We start from the raw sequence: 18,494 nt of genomic DNA, 5'->3' as shown, positions 1-18,494 counted from the left end.
CGTTATTTACGTGACGATTCCTAGCATGCGCGATTTCAATGGATAGTTCACTAAAGTGACTGTACACTGACTCATGGGTAATATGTGTCTTATATCGCTATTGTACGTTGCATTTGGCTTAACTTTGAATTAATATGTGTCCAGTTTTGCAGCAAAATAAAAATTCTTTGCGCGGGAAAGTACAAAAGAAGTGCGCACATGCACTGTGCATTTTCTACGAGTAACAGTAGTCTTGAAAGTCTCCTTCATTTGAGGATAGCAAGTCGCAATTATAATGTCAGCGAGTGAAACTCAAAAAAAAAGAGACGAAAAAGTCGTTCAACGCGAGGTCGCCTGCTATGCTGCATGCAGTGACTCCAAAGATGCGCTCGATCTCATTTACATCTTGTTCCTTATATATTAAAACATTTCATGCTGATAAAACGGCAGATCTCTTTTTGGAATATTTGGTGGCCCTGAAAAACTATTAAACTAGGTACGCAGTTTAAGATCCACTATTTGAAGATATTTCTTTCAATAATTGTGTTCGACGTTGTCTTTGGTTAAAATGTTGTTTGATATAATTATCTCATTGCACTGACACTAGCGTTAGTCCGCAATTCATTTTGAAGTGACAATTTGCTATGGAAAGAATGGCCCTGAATTTGTAAACAGAGTTGTACCTTCCACATCAAAATCCAATCTTCAATTTCCATTATATAATGATAATGACAAGGAGAATTCACTGAGTTCACCTTGGGTTCCGACATAAACGAGGCCATAACAGTTTTGGGAGTTGCGTAAAGAAAATAATGCTTGAGTTTCAATTGGCGGGGCTTGACATTTTTTGAGAAGAGAGGGTGAGAGGAACTACACCATTTGTTTAACTGTAAATTGTATACATTTCCTAACTGTAGTGCATGAGATAGTATCAAGATGACTGAAGTTCTATCTAAACTCGATCTGAAATATTTTGCTATCATTATATATAGTTTTATCCTTGTCAAGCATTGTGAAAAAATGAAATCGATCTACTTACCCAATGTGATGGGTCAGGTTACCCGTTGACAAGCATTTTTTATTTTATCTGACCTTACATATGATATTTAATTGCGTATGCTAATATATATATTATGTAAATTACATGTAAATTTATGTAAATTAACATTTTTCTACATTTTAAATGCATGATTGCACCAAGACAAAGTTCTGCCCCCCCCCCCCCCCTTGGCAATTTAGTCAGGCTACGGCCCTGATGAATGCATGCTGTTTACAAACTACTGCATGAACTTAAAGGGGAGCGCCATTCCAAGAAACAGATACATTTTCATAAACTATGGGTTCTAGAGAGTCATTTCATGATTTTACATCACCTACAATTACTTTTGATTTAAGAGAAACATCAAGTTGACCTTGTGCATTTATAGGGTATCTTTGTTATAGGCTATTGTATCCGGGGAGATAGCAGAAATACATTATTGAACATTGAATGTTCGACGTTCATGACTATAAAATGTTATACACCAGTATGAAACAGGTGTAGTAAGTGAAGGTGTAAATCGAAATGATTCCGTACAGGGACTACAGTAAGCGTGTAGGTAACGAATTGTTACATATGCTGTACATATAAGCCACAGGCGGGCAACCCAGGACCATGGTTTGTGCATGGAAGTATAATCCACAACTTCCATGGTTTGTGAGAATAAATGTTTTGATTGACAATGGGTCACATGACCATACCTCACACCAATACAAACACATCGTGACACATATTTACTGACATAGGTCAACAACCCTTTTTCCCACCAAGGAGGTCGCACAAACCACAGATACAGTAATTATCTGTGCGGCGCGAACTTGGAAAGAAAACATGGGATGAGCACTTGCTTATTTACTGTAAAATTAAGACGTCTGAAAATATTTTCAAAGAAAATCTCCCTATAAAGTGATCTGGGCTTCAGACGATACATGACAGAGCTGAGGTTGCAGTACTAAAGGCACACACCCCCGGGGCACACCCCCTACCCGACGTTCCCATTTCACGAGTCCATAGAAAAGGTTGTTGACCTTTGTTGTTCCCCTTTTACACATAAAAAGGACACGACCTCTGTGAAAGGACTGTGACACCAGCCACCAGAGCTATGGAATTCTCTGGTTTTGTGTCTATATTGAATAAATTATATCGACAATGCACACATACATGCTACCAATATGACCCACAAATAGGGTTACTAGGGCCATCCACTTAAACTGTGGAAATTTTTATGAGTGAAATCCACTCATGCCAATTTCTTCTCAAACTGTGTAGTCGCTATCCGGAACAAACTACCATCTTCAATTGTTACAGTAAACGCTACTAATTCGTTTAAAATGTACTTGTACTGGTAATATGAATCATAGACCCTACACCACGTCTATGTGTGAATGCATGTTGTTTACAAACTACTGCATGAACTTAAAGGGGAACGCCATTCCAAGAAACAGATACATTTTCATAAACTATGGGTTCTAGAGAGTCATTTCATGATTTTACATCACCTACAATTACTTGTGATTTAAGAGAAACATCAAGTTGACCTTGTGCATTTATAGGGTATCTTTGTTATAGGCTATTGTATCCGGGGAGATAGCAGAAATACATTATTGAACATTGAATGTTCGACGTTCATGACTATAAAATGTTATACACCAGTATGAAACAGGTGTAGTAAGTGAAGGTGTAAATCGAAATGATTCCGTACAGGGACTACAGTAAGCGTGTAGGTAACGAATTGTTACATATGCTGTACATATAAGCCACAGGCGGGCACACCCAGGACCATGGTTTGTGCATGGGAGTATAATCCACTACTTCCATGGTTTGTGAGAATAAATGTTTTGATTGACAATGGGTCACATGACCATACCTCACACCAATACAAACACATCGTGACACATATTTACTGACATAGGTCAACAACCCTTTTTCCCACCAAGGAGGTCGCACAAACCACAGATACAGTAATTATCTGTGCGCAAACTTGGAAAGAAAACATGGGATGAGCACTTGCTTATTTACTGTAAAATTAAGACGTCTGAAAATATTTTCAAAGAAAGTCTCCCTATAAAGTGATCTGGGCTTCAGACGATACATGACAGAGCTGAGGTTGCAGTACTAAAGGCACACACCCCCGGGGCACACCCCCTACCTGACGTTCCCATTTCACGAGTCCATAGAAAAGGTTGTTGACCTTTGTTGTTCCCCTTTTACACATAAAAAGGACACGACCTCTGTGAAAGGACTGTGACACCAGCCACCAGAGCTATGGAATTCTCTAGTTTTGTGTCTATATTGAATAAATTATATCTACAATGCACACATACATGCTACCAATATGACCCACAAATAGTTCTGACCATACCCACTTAGCAAAATTATCAAAGAAGTTTGACAGCTTATTCCCTATCATGAAAAGTACCCTTGGTAACCATGGTAACATCAACAGGGTCGATTTTGGCTCATCTCTATGGAATCACATAGTGCGTCCAGTATTGGAATATGCAGGTGAAATACTAATACTTAGTCGAACTGACATGGAATGTTTAGAAAAGATGCAAAGGTCTGTGGGGAAATTCATTTTAAAGGCAACTCGTTACACTGCAAATGAGGCAGTACTTGGTGACCTAGGTTGGACCACAATGATAAGTAAATTTAATGTGTTGAAATTGAAATATTTAAAAAGACTATGTAATCTTCCAGAAACACGCTGGACCAAGATTGTATTCAACAAACTCACTGCAATCAGTCAAGACTCTGAAATGAACACGATAAACCTGTGCTGGGATTGGCCTAAATCTATAAATTACGTCTTAACAAATCTCAAAACACATAGAGAAGAAATAAAAAATCTCACAGACAATAAAATCAAGCAAATAATTTTCAAGTATGATGAATCTAAATGGAAAAAAGATATGGAAAAAAAGTCTAGTCTCATTCACTACCGTAGGTTCAAAACATCTTTAGAAATGGAACCGTATCTTAAATCAGTAAATGACTTCAAAGGGCCACAATTAAAATTTAAAGCAAGATCCTATACATTAGGACTCTCATATGAAAAGAGAAAGTGGGAAAACTGTAACTTTGATTGCTCCTGTCCCTGCTGTGGGCAAGAAGATGAAACATTTGAACACTTTCTCTTTTCGTGTGAAAGCCTTTCTACCTATCGTCACATCCTAATGAAGAACACAAAAGATCTTTTACTTAACCATACAGAGACAAACCTATATCAAGATTTTATACAAGGCAAAGAACTGTTAAGCCTCTTTATAGGAGACAGTACAAAAAATTATAACATTTTATTAAGTAAAAAAATTGACAAATTTATCCAGCAATTTCTAAGTAGTGCAATGGAACATAGGAAAACATGTTTAACCTGATGGAGAATTGTAATTTTTTATCTCTTTCTTTATCTCTTATTATTTCTTTGAAGTTATTATTTGCTATTTTAACATGATATTTAAATTTTTTTGTATGTATTTGATTCTATGTAAATGCTGCTCCTAATGTTTTTAGTGAGCCCCTGATATAAAAGGGATGCAGAAAATAAATAAATAAATAAAATAGGGTTACTAGGGCCATCCACTTAAACTGTGGAATTTTTTATGAGTGAAATCCACTCATGCCAATTTCTTCTCAAACTGTGTAGTCGCTATCCGGAACAAACTACCATCTTCAATTGTTACAGTAAACGCTACTAATTCGTTTAAAATGTACTTGTACTGGTAATATGAATCATAGACCCTACACCACGTCTATGTGTGAATGCATGTTGTTTACAAACTACTGCATGAACTTAAAGGGGAACGCCATTCCAAGAAACAGATACATTTTCATAAACTATGGGTTCTAGAGAGTCATTTCATGATTTTACATCACCTACAATTACTTGTGATTTAAGAGAAACATCAAGTTGACCTTGTGCATTTATAGGGTATCTTTGTTATAGGCTATTGTATCCGGGGAGATAGCAGAAATACATTATTAGTGAACATTGAATGTTCGACGTTCATGACTATAAAATGTTATACACCAGTATGAAACAGGTGTAGTAAGTGTAGGTGTAAACCGAAATGATTCCGTACAGGGACTAGAGTAAATTAAAGCGTGTAGGTAACGAATTGTTACATATGCTGTACATATAAGCCACAGGCGGGCACACTCAGGACCATGGTTTGTGCATGGGAGTATAATCCACTACTTCCATGGTTTGTGAGAATAAATGTTTTGATTGACAATGGGTCACATGACCATACCTCACACCAATACAATCACAACGTGACACATATTTACTGAAATAGGTCAACAACCTTTTTTCAACCAAGGAGGTCGCGCAAACTTGGAAAGAAAACATGGGATGAGCACTTGCTTATTTACTGTAAAATTAAGACGTCTGAAAATATATTCAAAGAAAGTCTCCCTATAAAGTGATCTGGGCTTCAGACGATACATGACAGAGCTGAGGTTGCAGTACAGGCACACACACCCTGACGTTCCCGTTTCACGAGTCCAAAGAAAAGGTTGTTGACCTTTGTTGTTCCCCGTTTACACATGAAAAGGACACGACCTCTGTGAAAGGACTGTGACACCAGCTTTAACCACCAGAGCTATTGGATTCTCTAGTATTGTGTCTATATTGAATAAATTATATCTACAATGCACACATACATGCTACCAATATGACCCACAAATAGGGTTACTAGGGCCATCCACTTAAACTGTGGAATTTTTTATGAGTGAAATCCACTCATGCCAATTTCTTCTCAAACTGTGTAGTCGCTATCCGGAACAAACTACCATCTTCAATTGTTACAGTAAACGCTACTAATTCGATTAAAATGCAATTTAGATAGTCTTTGGGCAGATCTGTTATTTGTGGATCTTGTTATAAACTGTACCATAGTATTTGTAATGTAGCCTTTTTCTCGATGTTTTTCTTTAGTGTGGACATGGAAGTATGATCTGCTGTATACGGTGATGTTTTCTCTTATAGTAAGTAGAACATGTGTGTGTGCGTCTGTGTTTGCGATTTTCTGTATGTACAAGCTCATCCTATGAGGTTAGATCTTGAAAACTTTTCTCCCTGTATTTGACACTTGATCAGCTCATAGACTCTTAGTTTCACTTAACTTAATATAATGTGATACTAAGTTTAAGAGTGTGTTGACTGGTCTACATCAGTTTAGCTTTATCGGTGTATGTATTGGTACTCAAGAAGTTCTTTACACTAAATAGAGAATTATTTCCTCTTATGTCAAGAACTTGAATATTAACGATGGGATTTTAAAAGTTATTAGACCATTACAAACAGTCTGCGTATGATGCTTTCAGTTGCATAACCACAACCATTGTAATCCATGGCATAACAGGCTATGGTATAACTTCGTTATTGTGACTTTTATGCAAGCAAAGCCAAAAATAGCTACCCTTAATTGTCTACTAGGCTAGAGCTAGAGCACAAACAATTAACACATGTCTGTGGTGCAGAGAAAGTCCTTGTTAAGCTTCATTATTCGACTGAGAACAATGTGTGTATTTTTAGCGTATGAATGAACACAGTGGGGGGTTGGGAGAAAGAAAATTGTAAAAAATACTTGAGACCTTACACGAAGACAAAACAAATTGATGTCTATATTTGGCATTTAGAGAAAGCCAGGCCCTGAATCAATAGTACCACATGACACGCCAGTGGACAATAATGTGCTGTACTATGATAACAACTCTAGCCTCTATTATTAAACGGAGACAGATTATTTAAATAGTTCAGAACTGTTGAACGATCGATGTCCCTTCTTTACGTTAATCCAAATGTATATAACATACCATTCATTCATTCATTCATCCATCCATCTACCACCCCCTCCCCTAATCCATGCACGCATACACACACACGCACACACACACCACACATATTCACACACACCCACACCCACGCGCGCGCGCGCACACACACACACACACACACATACACGTGGTATTGAGTGTGTATATGGATTTATAAGATATATTGTATCATTTTTAAAAAACTGTTAAATTCGTTTTTGGCCTACATGTTCGCCCTTTGCTGTTTGGTAATTAAACCCGAATAGAGTTAGACATTGAAATACTGGGTTAAATAATTGTAGATATTTCTACCGATTTATAAACTGAATTAATTTCTATGTAGCATGTTTAATATGTAAATGCGTTTATGCCCTTTTTCAAATGGACTTGCACGTGTCACATATAATGAAGTCGTTACAGGAAGTTAATGTTTTACACTTGTGAGTAAGTTTGACAACGTCGAAATTCCTTCCGTGAAGATAGGGGTGTCACCCCCGGATTACGACACGGTTGGAAGAAATACATTCTAGTTTGTTCGGTAGAACTTGGTCAACTACCTATGTCGATCGGATCGGCTTTATAGAAGAGTCAGCCCCAGGTGTTAGCTTTGTTGTACGTGTATCCATGTCTATAGTGTATCTGAATTGACTCGAATCTCTAGAGCTTACTATTTTGGAGGCAAATCTGAACACTCTCTCTTTAGCCAGGTACTACAGACAAGTACCATTATCTTGCTCCCAGCTACACAAAAAACCACACGACATTTCACTGGTTGCTCGTCTGCTCCGAAGGACTTGAAGATCTAATAACAGCACAATTCAAGTTTGGAATTGAATCATCTTTGATTGCCGACCGTAACAGGTATTAAACTATCATGGAAGCTTGGAAAGGACGAGTTGCATTGATAACGGGGGCATCATCGGGAATTGGAGCCGAGTTAGCCAAACAATTGTCACAGCATGGTATCAAAGTTATTGGATGTGGCCGTACTGTTGACAAAATACAGGTACGTTCTCCGAGTCCCACCAGCATGATTTTAGAGACAGAAAACATAATTTCTACAATCTTGTAATATAACACTTTGACATATACTAAGTAATTTCTACACACATGTATATATCTCACTGACGACAAGATTTTGTTTCGAAGTCGAACCTGACGATCATCACATCTCATGCCAACGCGATTGAAACGTGTCCTAAAAGCATCGATCTTGTATGTCCTACGTTTCACCCTCATTTGTCTTCTGATAAAAATAGCTTTTCCGTCTTCTTTTTTAAAAGGTGTATTAAGAAGTCGAAGTAACGTTTTAAATAAAAGTGATCCATTCACAATCATTATCAATTTAAAAAAACACACCACAATATCATCATTCAAAAACGACATTTTTGTTCCCTGAATTGAGTAAACACTATATTGATGGCAATCACGACGTTTAGTTGACTTACCCTTGTATTAGTCAAACAAACCAACGTAGCTATGCTCACAAATACCAGTGAATGTTTTACAATGAACAAGGTGTGGTAACATGCATCGAAGCATATGTTTTGTCCACAAACACATATACAAACACACAACACCAATAAATACGTATACGTGTACACATACATACATACATACATACATACATACATACATACATACATACATACATACATACATACATACATACATACATACATACATACATACATACATACATACATACATACATACATACATACATACATACATACATACATACATACATACATACATACATACATACATACATACATACATACATACATACATACATAGGGATATTATTAATAACTATTCTATGACAACAAAGGGAAAGTGCAGCCTCTAAAACAGTCGTTGAAGAACAAATGTCTCTGTTCTTAATTTCTTAAGGGAATCGTATGGTATTAACTGACCACAGTTTCAGACTGATGCTAAAAAAGAGTAAACATAAAGTAATACCGATACTACTACTATAGGATCTACATATATACGATGATCATTCATCTGACAGTGGATATTCGTATCATTTTACAGTCATATTAACTCCATCACGAGAAATGTTCCTCTCTCCGTCAAAACAGTATACATACTACAGTTTCTGCTGCATATCAAAATTGCTAGTATTGTTGAGTTAAAATGTACCGCACCTATATTGTAAAAACCAACTGCGAAATAAAATTATACCGTCTAAGAATAAACTGCTCAATAAAAAGGATACCATTATTGTAAAAATCAACTGCTATGAAAATGATAATATGTAAGCAAGTAACTAAGATACTACTTGGATTTTTTACTTTAATTTCATTCATATTTTTGTGTCAGAGGATGTGATGATAAGTTAAATTTGCTGACTAAGCAATTTTTTAATCGTGTGTGTACAACAGTCATTCGATGATATATCACATGCTGACCAATAGAAATCGCCATATTTTTGCTCATCCTAAATCAGGTGGTCGGACTTTGCGCTGTCGTAATAAATATTGAAACATTCGATGTTAAACAGAAATTGACCGTATGTCTATGTACACGTGAGAATTAGTACACTTACAGTGTTACACCATGCACACGTGTATGTAGCCTGTTTACGGCGCTGGTATGTTTGGCCTAACAAAAACAATTGTGTGGTTCCGATTACACTCAATTTTAGAATAGGTAGATTTTTTTTTCATGTAAGTGTCTAGTTCAGGTAGTTATATTTTCCGTTGTTTTCCATATGTTCTCTGTGTTACTGGTTTCTTCACGTCAGATGTACAGCCATTACAGATTGGAAGAACAGTTTTATATTGTCTTTTTTGGTTGATGTCGTTTCTGCATCCACTATTTCTTGCGAGACTTCGCGATTTTATTATCTTTTACGAATACGTCAAAATAAGTTTAGGATCGGCGTGAAAAACTAGGTGCGTTCGGGTAACCGGAACCACACATTTCTTTTGTTAGGCTGTCATGAAATTGGGTCAAAACAAACCAAATACAAAAATACTAAACGTCACGTCAACGCACAAAGTCCGAGAAATTACGAGACAAGGTGAGATGTACAGATTGCGTGAACAACCAGTTGACCTATATATCGTTCCAGAAATTGCTGCGTCATCACTTTATAATTTCATCCAAAAAATCGTCTGTTATTTAGTCAAGTTTGCAGCCAAGTGTTATATCTTATACTCAGTCATTCCCTGAGAAATTATGAATGACTTGGTCGACTTGGACCAATTCTCGAGTGAACTTGCATGCCTGTGCAAACTTTTGAGAATGATTTGCAAAACTTGCAAATGTAAGCTTATGCCAACTCGGGCAAGGCCGTGTCAACAAAAACTCTAGGCGAAAGGTTCTATGCATCACGTGATCTATTTACCTCTGTCATTTGCATATTAATGCAGACCAGCTTAAACTCCTTGCCTCGTAAAGACCACATACACTGATACAACCATTTGTAGAATGTCGTACACCCATTTGTAAAATGTCATGTCAATATCGCCTAAAAGTCTGACACTAAATTATGTCTAAGTTATTAGACTTCGTCTGGATATTCCAACTTATTCAAAATATATACTTTTAAACAATAGTACTAACAATACCAATAGTGTTGGGTAAAACGCTTTCTAGGAATGGATTTCAAACTGGTTAGTCAAACGTATGTATATTGTTAGAGTTTGGACAATATTATCGATAATATTAACAATGTCTGATGAAAACGCTTTCCTAACGTTTTGCATTGATTACTGTTGACGCGGTGAAGAAATGTAACAGTTAGCGTTGGGTACAGTAGAAGTATATTGTGTGTGTGTGTGTGTGTGTGTGTGTGTGTGTGTGTGTGTGTGTGTGTGTGTATGCGCGCGCGCGTTTGTGTGTGTATGTGTGTATATGTGTACGTGTGTGTTTGTGTGTGTGTGTGTGTGTGTGTGTGTGTGTGTGTGTGTGTGTGTGTGTGTGTGAGTTAGTGCCAAGACAAAGAGATTGGGGTAAAAGTGATAATATTATTAGAGGTTTCCCACAAACCCTTGCAGGAAATCCCCAAAATTGCAGAACACGTGTCAAGTGCAGTAGTGAATCTTTACAAGATTTCAAAATTAAATTATCAAAGTACGATTTTATCACACAAAAGTCATAATTATGTAAATTGATAGCAGTAATCAATACAAGTGTACTAAAGGCAGAAATAAATCTGCTTTGACTTTCCTTTTAAAAACGATTGAAAATTTGAAAATAAACCCATATCAAAACTGTAAGCATTGTCACTTCACTAAATATTGCCATTGCTGCTATGAAAATGAAACCCTGTGTTGGAAAAAAATAGACATAAAACATACTAAAATATGGAGGATGGGTAAATAGATGACAATCCTATACTTGTCAGTTTAAAGTGAAATAGTATCATCTTTAAGAAAAAAATCTCTGTTTTAATACTAGGGTAGCCATATTTGGGTGTTCATAGCAACATTTTATCAGCCATTTCTAACTTGAGATCAATGATCTAACTGACGATATTTGATCAACAGTAAATAGATACACTGGTATATAGTTCAACGAGGGGACACAAGCAAAATACCACTTTGGACACGTAGAGAGATATGTTCCCGGGGGTATGACCCAATAATAGTTGCATGTTGATTGAATGACCGACTGACCGCCGCGACCGACCATAACACACTGTGGTTTCGTTGGCAAATTTTAAACTTGCCTATAGGAAAGCATTGTTAAATGAATTGATAATAGGCATGACATGACGTTGGCGAACTACTAAATTTTTTTGGCAAAATACTTTCTCCCCCCCCCGCCATAAAATCTGGTCGCAACCTATTAATTATGCTCACTTTGTGTGTAATATTTTAGCAATCACGTATAACATGACCCGAGTACACTAAATAAATAGATATATACATTGTAATTGTAGAAACGCTCAACAGACCGGTAGTACAGTCCCAAATTCAGTGCCATACGGCTTTGAAGTCTGCTACACCATACGTGTTCATATACTTTCTATTGTTGAATTACAGGATGTGGTGTGGGTGTTTTATCTGTTCAAACATCCTCTTCCTCTTTATCTTTCAATATAAAGAAAGGTTTGACGCTCTAAAATGTGTAATGTGGTACACCTAGTACCTAATCACGATAATCCTTTGTTGTACTTAACTCTCCGTTTCTCATCGTAACGATCGTTAAAAAAAATGGGAGGGGGGAAGAGGTGATTTATCGCTATAATATATTTATACCAGTATATTGAAAAATATCAGAAACAAGATAAGAACACAATTTATGTTTTCGTTTGCCTCCCCCCCCATAAATAATTTGCCTAACGAAAACGCTGCTGATCTGACGCATGCGACGCGCGCGTATCATACCGACTCTGAATGTCGACACATGACACATGTGAAAGCCGTGTGTACGCGTGTGTCGCTGCAGTGAATTGATTTATTCATAGACCCTCCACCCACAGAGGGTGGAGGGTCTATGATTTATTGTACTAGTATCTGCTATTTGGTTCTGGGGATAACCTGTACATTGAAGTACAAGTACAGTTGTGAATAGTCCTGCTTGCATACGGAGTAAGTCGTCCCTTCCTTATCCGGTATTGAGGGTCATGTCAGTAATCTAGACCCGTGCACCGTCTGCAAGCAGCTGCAGGACTAAGTTGTGAATAAATCACCTCACTTGAAATGGTTTGTATACGACATGCTTCGCGACTCGATGCGTGACGCATGAGGACAGAGCAGAGCTAGAAGCAGAGATAGACAGACGTACATATGGCATGCATGCAGCAGGTTGACGTGACCACGTACGTATACGGTATATACAAGACTGTATTCACGGGACGTATTTAGGCTTTCGGGTTTGGGGATTTCCCACCTGGATTGATGACTAATACCGGCATAATCCCAGTCAAATTTCTTATTTGAATAATCATGCATGATAATGGTAAGTCGGTCAGTGTGAGCTCGTACGCCTGTTTCTGTTTATGACATTACACATGTTACACGTAGACGTACACGTACGTACCTGTTTCCATTTGGCACTTCTACTTCTGCAGCTGCCGAGTCCGGAAGAACATGCTTGCCTTAGTAGTACAGGCGATGATATTTGTACAAATACAAATACGCGATAACCCGACTGCTTGCCAAATTACTTTCATTATTTCCCATAAACTGTTCTCTCTCACTGAGAAAATCTTCCTCTGACAATCCGCTGAGTTCACTATCACTGCAGACTGAGCAGACTGCAACTTTCGAAGCAGACGACAAACACAGTGAATGCCAAGTACGAAGTAATTTGTAAACATCAAAACTTGGACGGAGCCAACTGTTCATTATAACTAATTTTAGACTCACTAGTTTGATGTCAATCAGCTCTCTCGATTTGTGCCATCAATATACTGGTATAATAATTGATACAATCATTTTTTTGCTCAGATACGTACGGCGCTCGATGGGTTCCATCTGACATGATGTTTTTCTAATCCTGCCGTAGAGGGCGTTGAAACAGATACGGTCACCCTGACTTGGTGGTGTTGATGTGGTCATATTTCATACATGCCCCTTTGCACGTACATGTAATCCGACTATGGGATTAGGGTTAATTAATTACCGCCTTTGAAACTTTGAAATAGAAATAGATAACAACAAATCGAACTGCATCGAGTTACGTACCGTACTCCACGTATAGACTGTCCCCTCCAAAAGAAACCATGGAAACGGTTACCCAGTTACCCAGGGTCTGTTTTTATTTACATCTCAGACTACATACAAGTCAACTCATAACCTCACAGTGCAAAAGTTTCAATAAAATAATATTCAATTGACGGTACAGTTTTTAATAAAATTCAACATTTTTCATACTTCAAAAAACAATTTACGACCAAAATTGAACATGCTCAGGTAATATAACGGCTTGGATGATTCTATTGTAATTATGTTAACCTAAACTGGGTTAGCTCCCATGTAATGGTCTGATCGAGTTATCAAGCCTAGATCATATATTGTTACAAACAATTTGACCTAAATTGTTTACAACAGTGCCTGGTCCATATTGCCCATCATATGGCTCGGGCAAATTCCTATTCCATGATTTTTCCATTGGCAAGTTCAGGATAAAAGCCGTTAGCGACCCGTTAGCTAGTCTGTCCATGTCTCTGTGGATTACCTTACTTCATTCTTCCACCAAGCACTCTCTGTGTTGCGGTGGAAGTCAGAGAATCTGGATAACTATAGTTCTGAGACTCTTCCATGACTGGTACTGTTAACATTAATAATAATAGTTTAAAATTTACCAACACTGCTGTTTATTTTTAATTTCCAAAGGAAATTATGACGACAAAATTTACACCAAATTGATAATTTGGCACATTTCTCACATTTGAGAATTTTGGTATACAAATTTCAAATCATACGTTTTTGTAAAGTGCAATTTAGATTACAAACTTGTCCCCTGTTATCAACCACTAAACATGCAGTGATGATTTTTTTTCTCTATAAAGTATCAAGGAGATAAAAACTGCATATCAAAGCTCAAGAAGAAAATATGGGATTTGTTAAATTCTTAATTCAGCTCACCTGAATGTGCACACCTAGCTTGTCATGAATTGTTGCATATTCCTGCAGATGTTTCCATTCATCTTGTATTAAACATAAATCGACACGGTCATCTTATCATGTCTGAATTTTATTTTATGTATGTTAATGACATCTTTTGCATATTCCTGCAGATGTTTCCATTCATCTAGTATTAAACATAAATCGACACGGTCATCTTATCATGTCTGAATTTTATTTTATGTATGTTAATGACATCATTTGCATATTCCTGCAGATGTTTCCATTCAACTAGTATTAAACATAAATCGACACGGTCATCTTATCATGTCTGAATTTTATTTTATGTATGTTAATGACACCATTTGCATATTTGTAAGTAGTGAATCAACATCGACATATTTTGAATATCATCGTAGCTAAAATAGCATTTAAAAAAAAAATATTTTATTTAGGAATTGAAAACGGAAAACGGTGGCTTAGAAAATTCAAGTGGAACTCACATCCGGGCGATTAAATGTGACATGAGGTCAGAAAGGGAGATTTTGGCGATGTTTGAAATAATCAAAGAACATTACGGTGGTGTGGATATTTGCATAAATAATGCAGGGCTCGCTTTTCCAGAGAAACTATTGTGTGGAGACACGGAGAAGTGGCGAGAAATGTTCGAAGTAAGTCAATAATTTCAGTAAGATAACTTCATAGAATCCTTTATCCGACAGAGTACTTACACAACACAAGGAACAATTATAATAATACTCTCATCTCAGACCAACATAGAACATACATAGTGGTCTGAGCTCCCATATTTATATGATATGCTATTGGTTGGTGGTACTGCAAACTCAATCGTTTGCAATTGATTTCCCTTTAGGATGGGTGGTTGGGTTCATGTTATGAAGTCTTCAGCAATCATTACAGCTAGGCGAGGACCGCACCTGAGTTAGTCAACTACTCCCTCCCCCCTCTTTCCACAACCGTTAAAATATCCCAACAGAAACAGCTTCTAAACAAGTGTCTCTACATTCTGGTCTAAACTGGTCTAAAATGAACCGTTCTGCTCATGTCTACCTATATGTTCAAATCATCTGACCGTTTTAGTAGGTCAGATGTTCTACTGATAGCTAAGTAGTATATAACTCAAACTGAAGTAACACTTTGCTAGATAAAACCACAGTGGTCCGAGATAAACCGTGCCCCTCTCACGTGAGTTTATGTACCTAAAAATGTCAAGTTGACTGATAAATGATACTTTCGTACAGGTAAACGTGTTGGGTCTGTCGATATGTACCCGGGAAGCTATCAAATCAATGAAGGAACGAGGGATAGATGACGGCTACGTCATCAACATTGGAAGGTATGTGTGCATGTCACCACCGTGGAAACACAAGTCGAGAGTATAGTTTTCTGAAAAGACACCTGTTGACTCTTTACCAAAGCGTACTCAACCATCAATTGCTTTTGGTAGAACCCAAACCTCGCATTAGGACATGATAAATAAACGACATACATTCGATGATACATATTTGAATTTTAATTAGTATACACGTTTACTAAATGTCGGAGAAACCCATATTACGTCAACACCGTACCAGTGCTTGATGTCACTAGAGGCCTGCATCGACATTACGGTTATAGTATGGCGATGTATGTATGTCTGTCTCCCTGTGTCATTGTTTTCTCAAAAACGACTGGCTCAATTCAAACGAAATTTGGTACACATCTTATTTTGGGATATGTTTAGAACTGATTAGCTTTTGGTAAATATACCATGCATATTAATTAGGTGTTTGCATAAATAACGATTTTTTTTGTAATTAGGCAATGTATTAATGCCTGAAGTAATTGTTGCCAACTGTTGTTTTTCATGCTGCTAACTGTTTATGATTATACAGTCTTGCAGGTCATGCAATAAAAAAAGAATGGAGCAACACATATTTCTATTCAGGAACGAAAGCAATGGTGAAAGCCCTGACTGAGGGCGTCCGTCAGGAATTACTCGAGGCGGGATCGAACATACGAATATCGGTAAGTTTCGATATTTGGCAATGAAGATCTGTTTGCTATGTTGTTCAAAAGTTTCATTTCAAACTGTTAGTATGTTGTTTATACCATGTATAAAAGTATCTTATATGTATGTAGGCGAATGCCTGTCGACCTATGATGTGTGCTGTTGGAATTAAGACTCAGAGAGCGTGAAGCTATTTTCCAAAACAAGACACACCTTGGTTGCAAAAGACAGCTGTCATGTGTTGACTCTACACGCTCTCCACGCTACACTCTGACTACATTTCCCTTTTTAAATTCCAGATGATTTCGCCCGGCACAGTTATCTCTGATTTTGCTTTACGCATGTATCCTGACCACAAGGAAGCCGTACTTGCTTATCAACAAAGTAAAGAGGTACGTTATTTCATTTTTTCATTGTTTATCACATTTTTGCATAAAAACATGCGATCAAAAACAATTTCTAACTTCGGACCCCGAATTCATAACCATGAAGTTATGTGTCACGTGTAATTTTCTGACTGCCACTTTCAAGTATACCGTCATTATAATTACTGTTAATGTTTAATTGTTTTCAACATTCAGTAGTATTTTTACTAGTAACATTATATATTTTGTTTGTTTGTGCTATAATTGCCAAAATAACTGTTTTCGAAAGGATGTGTTATTTCTCCTTTTTTATACGTACAGTTATTGACGGTTGGTGACATAGCCGACACCGTGATGTACTTGCTTAAGGCTCCTGCACGCATTAAGGTATGCTACAGTTGCATTTCAACGGTTGTATCGAATGTGGTTTATTTTTCGTCACTGCTTTTACTCCGAACACACATTTGTAAATGCTACATTTTTATATGCCAGTACATCCATGATAGTAAAATATTTATCAAACAGATATGGATGACGTCATCTCTTATTAGAGTACTAGACTCCTTTACGTCACAAACTTATTCCGAATAGTACTAGTAAGTAACATAGAGCAGACCGATTGCAAAATACGATGTGTCGCTCCACCCTCAACGGTCTTGTGAATGAAGTTTGTGTTATGCCGCGTGAGGGCGCCCCGATATGGTGTACATTGGTCATAACTTGTAAACATCCCAGCGGTTGAATCCAAGCATAGTGGTCAGAGGATGACTGTACATCGGTATTATTGTAGTGTCGTCGTCAACAAACATTGATAGTGTGATCTCCACAGAGAAAGCCTGCTGGTCATACGAGGCAAGCTTATTTGTGATGCAGAATATTACTTGATATGAGAGATTCTAGATCTGTCGTTACAATAGATTCTAGACTTGTGAGTGTGATCACAGGGGGCTCAAGCTCATTTAGTTTTGTTTAAAAATTGTGACTATTTGTCAGTATTTGTTTGTTTGTGTTTCTTTCTTTGTTTTATTTATTTGTTTCTTTTTGTTTGTTAGTATTTGGCTGTTTTCCTAAACAAAACTAACTGAACCTAAGCCCCCTTGTGGTGTGACAATATGTTTCAGTTTGGTAAATATCTTTGTAATCATATTGTATTTTGATTTTATATTTATTTTAGATCCATGATGTTATCTTCGGTCCTAAAGATGATTGAGATGAAGTGGAACGGTAACAAAGCTCCTGGTGACGATACCCTGTAGTCTAGAAATCTTGATAGAATATAACCAACACACAGTCACTTGTGGGCTAATAATCTATTCAAGGAAGAAATCTCGTGTGATTGCATAAGAGGGTTGTTGATTAAAAGCATGTAATGCAATCACGCTAGTTTTCATGGTCATATGAAATTTATTTACCTTTTATTCACAAACCAGTAAAAAATATTGCGTGTAGAATAATTGAAATCCATATTGTGCCAGGCTATGCGATGTGTACTTTCATTTGTCTTTTGTGAGGAAAATGACGTATAAGACGTTAATATAGTAAATCCCATGGGACTTGTATTTTCTACACGGTATCAGTTGTTCACACCATTTATGCAGGGCTTGAAACTGTTTTCTTTGGTAGTCCTGGTAGGCTACCAATTTCAGAAATTGGTAGCCCAAGGATGGTGACCAATAGTCCTATATTCCTGAACTGAAAACAGAGTTCCTCTATTGGAAATATGTTTGTTATTAAAATATGTCTGTAAATCT

General features: G+C 37.1%; 1 protein-coding gene across 1 annotated transcript; it reads left to right on the top strand.

Annotated features, from left to right (window-relative positions):
* Positions 1–7,712: 7,712 nt before the first annotated feature.
* LOC144452540 (dehydrogenase/reductase SDR family member 11-like) lies at positions 7,713–17,953 on the top strand. Its single transcript, XM_078143641.1, has 7 exons — positions 7,713–7,844; positions 14,823–15,038; positions 15,630–15,724; positions 16,263–16,395; positions 16,678–16,770; positions 17,065–17,130; positions 17,918–17,953. The coding sequence occupies exons 1-7, from the start codon at positions 7,713–7,715 to the stop codon at positions 17,951–17,953; spliced, it is 771 nt and encodes a 256-aa protein (XP_077999767.1).
* Positions 17,954–18,494: the final 541 nt, after the last annotated feature.

The sequence above is a fragment of the Glandiceps talaboti genome, chromosome 22 (assembly GCF_964340395.1).
Source record: "Glandiceps talaboti chromosome 22, keGlaTala1.1, whole genome shotgun sequence".
In the NCBI taxonomy this organism is placed as follows: Eukaryota; Metazoa; Hemichordata; class Enteropneusta; family Spengelidae; genus Glandiceps; species Glandiceps talaboti.
The sequence above is the reverse complement of the archived record's forward strand: the minus strand, read 5'-3'. Positions and strand labels throughout refer to the sequence as shown.